The sequence below is a fragment of the Vanacampus margaritifer genome, chromosome 20, assembly GCF_051991255.1.
Source record: "Vanacampus margaritifer isolate UIUO_Vmar chromosome 20, RoL_Vmar_1.0, whole genome shotgun sequence".
Lineage (NCBI taxonomy): Eukaryota > Metazoa > Chordata > Actinopteri > Syngnathiformes > Syngnathidae > Vanacampus > Vanacampus margaritifer.
Window position 1 is genome coordinate 1752870 of NC_135451.1, and position 9577 is coordinate 1762446.

General features: G+C 40.7%; 1 protein-coding gene across 1 annotated transcript; it reads left to right on the forward strand.

Moving 5' to 3' along the window:
- The first annotated feature begins 5644 nt into the window (after positions 1 to 5644).
- Positions 5645 to 8625, forward strand: LOC144040496 (E3 SUMO-protein ligase ZBED1-like). The gene is made up of 3 exons (XM_077554715.1): positions 5645 to 6652; positions 6860 to 7016; positions 7190 to 8625. Exons 1-3 carry the CDS (start codon positions 6242 to 6244, stop codon positions 7207 to 7209), a joined length of 588 nt encoding a protein of 195 aa, XP_077410841.1. The 5' UTR covers positions 5645 to 6241; the 3' UTR covers positions 7210 to 8625.
- Positions 8626 to 9577: the final 952 nt, after the last annotated feature.

The window sequence follows — 9577 nt, forward strand, 5'->3', positions numbered from 1 at the left end:
TCGTTCTATGTTTTCAAGTTTTGTCGACGGAATTTGACATGGGAGGAGAGACAACTGACGAGGAAGGAGAAGAAGCAAGTTCAGTTAAGTCAGCTACACAAAAAAAAACCGATATACTTGTTACAATCCCCACTGGGCAACACTTTCAGGGATGATTAAATAATTGCAATTATATTTGGGGGGAAATCATAAGAAATTTATGAAAGTTACCTTATTCCTGAAGGATTTGCATTTGCCATGTCTTCAGCCAGAAGGAAAAGGAAGCAGATGATGTCATGTGACAGAAGTGCTTGGAAACAATATTTTATGAACCAAAACCTTAGTCTAAGTTTTCTACTAGCACATAAGTGCAAAAGGTTGCATTAATACCTTCGATATTTTTTATTTTAAGTATAAAATTACAGTTATAGACTTCAACAACAATTGCTGCCAGTAAAAGAAATCAAATGACTAAGCTCTGTAAATAATCATAATCTGAAGGCGCTACACTTAGAATTTTTGGATTCGTTGAATTAGATGAAGAATTAATAATTCATTCAAACCAGACGCAATTGGAATGCATTACTTTATTAACAAAAACATTAATGAACAAACCTTGACACAGGGCATATCTTAATCAAGCATTTCACAATAGTATTCACACATTTAAATAGTCTTTCACTAACATCCATCTTCTTAGAAATAAGTCTGTCTTCATCTGCAATTTAGCAGTCATGTACTCCATCGTGTACACTTGTTTCAATTTCAAAGTCCATTCATCTTTTGTTGGTGGAGATGTTTTCTTCTAATTTGCCGGGATTGTCTTTCTTGCAACCATCAGGAGAATACGCAGAATATATTTTTGATGTCCATTTGTTTCATTTTCATATGGATATCAATATTCTAAATTTGTAAATTATTGAAAATTTGTAAATTACAACTTTGTACACTTATAATTATGTAATTATGATAGACCCTATCTAACAAGCCCTTTTAGACATCATTTTGGACAATATGACACATCAACATACAAACACACACACGGGCCCACGGGATAAGCACAAGGCCCAAGGAACAAAGGACCACAAACAATCTAGTTTCATTTATGTGTATACAGTACTTGTAGCCTTACACACATAAGCCTACACTTTTACACCACAGAACAAAGCCAACTACTGTATCATACTACAGTACAATACAGCTGTACCTCAATGTTATTAGGCTATTAAGACTTACAGGACTGGAACCTTTTCTTGTCGTAATCTACTAAGACGCACAGGTCAATGAGGCATCATGAAGCATGTTTTGTTCCGCCTTCTAAACTTGTGAATAAATAAGCAGAACAAGGAGGCGGAGGCAGGAAGCCATTTTGTACTGAGAGCATCCACTTCCTCCTTTCTGCAGAAAGACAAACTTGGGTGTGGTCCTTGATTCCTGTCTAACGGAGTTGCATGATTTGAGGAAGATTTGAGAATAACCCTGAAATGTTTTGGTCCTAAGAGCCGGATGCCAAAATATCTGCAATCCCGGAGCGCAACGACTGTCGACGATGGAAGCCTGTGCACAGCCAGACTAGGTCTGATAATCTAAATCCACTTTTGATAGTGGCCGATCGGCCTTCGGTCAGCTCCCCGAGATCGCAGATTGACGGCAATCCAGAACAGCAGCTCCCTGAAATGAGGAAAGGACGCATGTGGTGAGTACTTTGTGTGTGTGTGTGTGTGTGTGTGTATATGTGTGTGTTTGTGTAGCGCTGCGATAAGGGATTGAAAATCCTCCTGGCGAACCCAAAAGAGGGGGCGAAGTGCCTGTAATTAGGGGGTCGTAATTTCTCCTGGACAAATTTAAAATAGGGGGAAGTGAATGACTGGAGGTCATTGCGCGTTAAGAAATAAAAACCCTGTGGATACTAGTCAATGAAGTAAATGAGGGACGGCGGAGTCCGATAAATTCCGTAGAGAAAGGCGGAGTCCTGTGTACACTTAAATTCCGTGAAATAAAAAACGCTGCTATGAAACTTTTGTGTGAATGAGAAGTGAGACTTGCGCTGGTGCAAGATTAAGATAATAAAAGAAAAATGTTTGAGCCTTAACAGCCTGCTGATATTGAGCTCTTGTGTGTGTCTGTATGTCATATTGTCTAAAAGATGACATCTAAAATGGCTTGAATTGTGTATAAAGGGTTGTTAGATAATGTCTAACATAATTGTATAACAAAACGGTGGAAATCATTTTTTGGGGGGTTGTTAGATAATGTCTAACATAACTGCATAACAACATTTTGGTTGGTGTCAAATCTGAGGTGCGTGGTCCTGTCAGGAGTTGATACCCAGCCCTCAAGGGAAATCTGTGAGAGAAAATAAATCAAATAAATTGTGGGATTGGATAAGGTTAACTTGAATAACTAAGGAGCTTAATTGGATGGATTGGTACTCAAGGGAGTTAATATCAGAGAGTACTAATTAAAAGTAAGTCAAAATTTGCATTGCTGTGAATGGTGAATATATGTACTAAGGGGCGACTAATCCTTTTTTTTTTTTTGAGAGCTCAGTATTGTTCATCGTAATCTAATTCACAGTAATCTTACCGATTCGACATGTCATCATCATTGCTATCTTTTTTACTTTTTTTTGTATGTGTGTGAGTATGTGCATGTGCGGGTGTGTGTGTGCATATGTGCGTGCGTGTGAGTGTGCACTCATTAATTCACCTAAAACCTATTAAAAATCCCATACCGTTCACCTAAACCGAATACATCAGAATCCAGCTAGAGTTGTTAGGTTGTCAGGAGGCCCAAGGAAGGATCAAAGAAAAGAAAGAAAAGTGGAATCCAGCACCGGCCAGACATCACCTACTACCCACCGGGTTACCAACCAGAATCTTTCACCAACCCCAGAAACATCTAAATTCCACCAAAGAGGGGAGCCATCGACCCTAGCCAGGACAGAGCAAGCACAACCCCCCAGGGCCCCCAGGCCGCAGCAATGCCAAGGCACAACCCCCAGGCCCCGCAGGGGCCACCGGCCGGAGAGCAAACCCAGGAGCCAGTAGCGCCCCCTACCCCAACACGGCCCGCGTCCCATGCCCAACGCAGCAGAAGGGGGCGCGGCAGACCCGCCAGGCACCTCACCCGCCCACAGCTCCCGCTCCCCCCACACCCGCCACCCACCACAGCCCAGCCCCCACCGCCCCCGTAAAATTAAACTTAAAGTTATGAAAATGTACTTCTAACTTTTGATATATTGATGGCATTAAGGGTTAGACTGAGGAATGGCATTTGAGAAGATTTGTGGTTGTTATTGTGTTAATAACTCCAGGTATAGATAATGTGCTGCTGGGTCTGAATGGTAATCAATGATGAGTGATATTTGAAACGCAGTAGAGGAGTGATTTAACGTTAAGCAAAAAGGACATTTTCATGCGTAATATTATGCTACTTCACTACATTAGTAGTTCGTTGTATGTTTGAATGTGAATCAGTCATTAATGAGAATGTTAAAAAGGGATAGATAGGCAGATAAGTTGAAGATGATGAAGAAGAAGAAAGGTCAGCAGAAAGTGTGTGTGCGTGTGCAAGGTCCCATAAATAGTGCCATACTTAAGTTATTAGTCCCTCTCCCAGGGGGGTACAAGGTGAAATGAGACTGATAAAATAAATAGGAAGAAACAGTATGTTGAAATTTGAATGATATTAGAATTAAGTAAAAGAAAAGTGCTGAATTAGTGGATGGATTCAGAGTGTGATTCAATAAAGTGTTTACAAGTAGTGGTGTTGTTGATGATAGACAGATAGGAAGTGTAATATAAGAGGCCTCGGTTTCTCCCTTATCAGTCTGACCCTGGTTAAGCGACTCCACTCCACTTATGTGGACAAGAATTCAGCTAGCCTACACTCCCTTTTTGACTACACTCCCAAATTGCAAAGTTAACTGAAGGCCTTGTGCGAATGAAAAATATCATATGTGGAATTGCAATGACTTCATGACTTTCTAACAGAATAAAACAATTATGTACTCGAAAAGACTATGGACTATTTACTATTAATTTTGACAGGTAGTGACTTTAAACCCTTATTGATCAATTTAAAAATACTTACTAGGCATTATTGTGTTTTCATGTACTAACAAACTTGACAGTGACTCATGTAGATCCTAATTGAAGCAACACAAAAATTGCAAGTAAGAGCCTTAACAATGTTGTATTGAATATTGCCCTAAGGTTTTTATAAAAGATTGGTTACATTGAAAAATGTTTTCCGAAGAGAATTCTGTTTCAGCTCCTGCTGTTTATGAGTGAACGGATCCTCCCCAGCAGGACCTGATAAGTACTGGCATTGAAGAGAAAAAGATTATTAAAAGGTTTAAGACGTAAGCATATATTATAAGTGGTAAGGAATAAGTAATGTTAGAAGGAAACAGTAAGATGGGAAGAGTCTGCGTTAGAGGAGATAAGGAATAGAGATGACAGTACTTTTGTTTTTCTTTAAAACTGAACAGGAAGAGCTGTTTAACCTGCTTCCTTATGAATTCTGAATATTAAGTAATTCTGATGTTGATTTAATGAATGCATGTAAGTAAGTGGAAATCAGAGCGAAGTAAATATTATCTATGCTAAAGACTATTTATTGAAGTAAGATGCTGAAGTAGAGATACATTTGACTAGTGATTAAGGACTTGCTAAAGGCAGGAGTGCTGATTGAAAGTACTAAATTTACTAACTAGACACACGTTATTAGATAAATTTGGATTCTGAAGCAAGATGTTCTTGATGAAAATTTAAGTAATGAATAGCAATACTATAACAGTACTGTACACCCAAATTGTATATTCTGGTTTAAATTTACACTCTAAGGAAAATATATGATATGATATATATTTATATATATTAGGGTTGTGCCAATACATTGATTATTAGATTCAGCGCGGTTTGACACGTGGCGACTAGATTGCGATTCATAAATGTTGAAAAACTATTATTTCCAATAATTATTTAATGACAGGAACACTACTGTTGCTTGTGGAACGAAAGTAAAAGACACGCCTGCTGCCTGGACACTTAAAGGAACGCACATTGTGAGGATAGCGGCAGCGGAAGTTAATGAGAAACTGATTTTCTCCCCAGAATTAAAAAGTAGCGTTTGGAAGCTTTCCGGTTTTCATTACGATTAATATATGTTCAAAAACGATTATTTTCCATAATAATTTAATAACGGAACACTACCGCTGCTCACTGAAAGAAAGTAAAAGACACGCCTGCCCATAACAAACGGACAAGGTGAGGATGGTAGCAGTGGAATTTACTGAACGACAGATTTTCTCCTCAGGATTATTTGGAAGCATTTCGTTTTTTATCAACAAGACAATAGAAAGGGCATTGACAAAAGTTACTCAATATGTAGAACGTGTAAAACCAGGATTAAGTAGAGCGGTAACACTACAAACATGCGACAGCACTTCTCGCGTTTCCACCTCGGGTAAGAGGAGAAGAATCCACCGGTTGTTGCTGCTAACCAGCGAACAATAGAAGAAGGCTTGTCAAAACTTCTCCACGGCTCTGAGAGGACGAAACGAATCTCATCAGGCATCGCAACCTTTATCGCTAAGGATTTACATCCATATGCGGTCGTTAACAACCAGGGCTTTTGTGCTCTGGTGTGGATGCTGGAGCCCAGATACAAACTCCCGAGGCGGAAGTATTTTGCCTGTAAAGCTGTTCCCGAACTGTAGAACGCGACCAAAACCAAAGTGCTGAAATCACTGAAGAAAGCATGCAGGACAGCTCTGACATGTGATGTGTGGACTTCAGTTGCTACAGAATCATATGTCACGGTAACGCCGCACTTTATGAGTGAGTTGAGCAACGACTGGGAGCTGGTGAGTTATGTCCTCCAAACGAGGGTGATGACTGAGAGCCACACTGGTGCAAATGTGGCTGAGCTGTTGCAAAATGTAGCAGAAGAATGGCAGATAACAGACAAAGATTTGGTTTTGGTCACTGATAACGCCTCTAATATGGTTGTTGCTGCTCAGCTGGGAAACTTCTTGCATGTTAAATGCTATGCTCACACTCTGAACTTCGCCTCTCAGAAAGCACTGAAGTTGCCTGCTGTGACGAGGCTCTTGGGAAGGGTCAGATGGATCACCACGTTTTTTCACCGCAGCACCACTGCCAACCATCTGCTGGAGGAGAATCAGAACCTGCTTAGCCTCAAAAGCCACAAGCTTAAGACAGATGTGTGGACTAGGTGAAACAGTGCGTACAAGATGGTTGAAAGGTTCCTGGAGCAACACCCAGCTATTTGCGCCATAGACATTGCCACTCTCACTGAAGCTGACATCTCAAATGCAGAAGATCTCATCACTGCTCTCAAGCCCATAAAGGATGCTACAACTCTTTTCTCTCAAGAGAAAACCCACACTGTGAGTCTCATTGCTCCTGTACATGCCAAGCTCATCCAGAACAAAAGGCCCAGTGCTGAAGATTTACCACTGGTCCGAGAAATAAAACAGGCGATAAGTGAGGATCTCATCAAGCGGTACAGCAGTGAGCAGGAGAGAAACACTTTTCACACAGCATCTGCCCGTGACCCACGTTTTAAAGCCTTATCTTTCCTGTCTGAGAGAGAGAAAGAGGAGACGTATGGAAGTTTGATTGCTGAGGCTGCATCATTAGAGGTAATACTGCTATTTAATTAAGAGCCCTCTAGGCTTTCTAAGTGAAAAATAGCTAATCCTGGTATTCCATAATACAATATTTAAAGTAATTAAATAAGTAAATTTGTTTTGTCATATGTGGTTTTAAAATATTGGAATTGTGATTTCAATAAAACTGTGGGTTTTCTGTTTTGTGTGTTTGTTTTTACCATTGTGTAATACATCCAGCAAGAGGTGGAGGTAAAAGGGGATACGCACCATGACCACAACAAAGCCAGCTCAGCAACCAGTGAGGAGGAGCCAAACCAAAGTCCTGCTGCCAAAAGAATGGCTTCATCATCGTCTCTGCTGGAGAATCTGTTGGGGCCAGCCTTCTCTGATCAAAGTATGAAACAAGCTGTTTAAAATTGAAAGAGTTACCAAGTAGCAATTTCTTAAAAATTGTTGGGAGAAAATTATATTTTCCTCCGCGTTTTCTTTCGGGTAGTGAGAATGTTGGTTATCCGAATGCAGGCTGGAGATCGATGAACAGTCACTTTGAAGCTTTTATTTCTACAGAATATTCCGGGCGCAAGTGAGTTCCAGACAATGGCTGCAGCCTCTCACAAGTGCGAAGTTTCAGAGGACTTACAACATTCTTATACTATCTTCAAGCGCGGTACCAAAAAGCCCCCAGGAAACAGCCCACACGGAGTTCACCGGACATGAGATACTTTAAAGCCATCATACTAACACATTGACTTCAACCACAGACAATGGCCCATTGTTGTGGAAATAGAGGAGGTCCTCCAGGCATGACGACAGCCGGCATGAGATAAGACTTATAAAGAAATCATACTAACACATTGACTTCAACCACAGACAAATGGTCTATTGTTGTGGAAATAGAGGAGGACCCCCAGACATGCTGGCACGAGCAGAAATCGTGACAGCACTCACAAAGACACATCCACAGATAAATGTTCGACTGAGGGAATAAGGAAATTCAAACAGTTATGACTAAATCTGGGCAGAAGACCCTCTTCAAAATCTACACTCCATTTTTATTGTATCAGCATTTAGCTGGTGGCTGTTGCTAATTTCCATCTCTCTCTCTCTCTCTGTGTGAGATGCTCTCTCTGCTGGTGGAAAAATAATCAAGTATTGTATCCTAAGATTTCTAAGTTGGCCAAGAGATACCTGTGCATTCCTGCCACCAGTGTCTCTGCGGAGAGGGTGTTCTCTACCGCAGGACACATAATAAATGCACAGAGAAGCACACTTGATTCAGAGCATGTTGACCAGCTTCTGTTCTTACACGAGAACTTGACAGTTTACAATCCTGAGACTGATGACAGCAATAGTGATAGTGAAGATGGCAATGATGATGATTAGTCGGCGATGATTTGCCTCCTTGTTGCACTTACATTACATGCTAAGAAAACAGTTGATGTTGTAGAACATTGTTTTAAAGCTGTTTTGATTGTGGATGGCAAACTGCTGCTGGATTTATGCTTCTCACTGAAGATTTAGTTTGGAAGTCTTTATATTATTACTGAATAAGCTATCTTTTATTGGTTCAAACTACATTCACTGAATAAGGGAAAGTTTTTTTTTGTAAAAGTAGAGAAATCTGTGAAAACACAAAGTATTTTGGTTAAAATAAGTCTTATTTATTTCTAAAGGCACTTTATGTTTAATACTTTCCAGAAAATGAGGAATTCACTCCACCAGAGTAAATGTTATTTTATTGTAATAGAGAAATACATTTTTTGTACTGCCTTTGAAACTATTGTTTTTGCACCTTCTTGTGAAAAAGAGCATCTTAATTTAAGGGCAGCTTTGTGTTGTATGGGCAAGTTTCCATCGTTCCTGTTGGATAATTTTTTGTGTAGCGATTATTTGGGTTGCCGTAATGGCGATTGAGAAATTTAGACGGTACTGAGGTTACTGAGTTGTCATTTTCTCAGTAACCTCTGGGAGCACTACATTGACTTTGCTTGTTTGTAGGAGCAAAATAAACGATAAAAATCCCATTATCGAGTATTCATAATCTGAAGTTGCTACTTTAGTTAATCATGGAGTTCTTTGCTTTAATAAGATAATTACTAATCCACTCAGTAAACACAATGATTTGGCAGAAATGTAATTTCTAGACAACAAATTTGTTTAGTAAACACACATATATCAGTCACAGCCTAACCTATTAATGAAACGGAATAAAAAATGTGAATCAAAGGAAAAAAGAAAACATGTAACCTAACTAACTAAGATTTTTTTTTTTAAGTAATGAAAAAGGTAGATGGGAAATAGAGATGGAAGCGTTTTGACCTGTCAATCCTTTTATATTTGAATAAAAGTGTGGCGCCAGTGGTATATGGTCTGATTGCAATAAAGGTGCACTTACGGACTGGTTCAGGTGCACGGGAGAGAAAGGGACTTGGCGAGCGTAGATCCTTAGTTAAAGAAAAGTCCTTGGAGGCAATCTGAGCGGTTGGCGCACGTGCAGCTGGAATGCTGCACAGGAGTCTTTGGCTGATGGTGATGGGCGCACGACTGAGAGGCCGCTGCAGGTCTCCGGTTGGTGGTGATGTGCTTGTGCGATTGAGAGGCCGCAGTCAGTTGGTTTGGGCGTTGCGGGGCGTCTCGGGCGAACGGCTGGAGAAGAAATGGGACGCTGGCGCGCAGCGGCTCTGTGCCTAAGAGCCGTCATGGAACCGGGACCGCAGGACACTGCGTGATTCAGAGAGCGGAAGGTAGGTGGGTCGGCTCTTGGCAGGAACAGACACGCGTGTTTTGGGACGTGCAGTGTGGTTGCGAGTCCTTGCTTGATGTGTGCTTTGGGGGGCGCGGCGTGACTCAAGTCTGGAGCTCAAAGAAGGAAGCCACGTGGTCGCTCTCACATGTCTCTCGTCTCCCGTGATGGTCGAGAAGAGAAGAGGAGAAGAGCAAAGAGGAAAAACACAT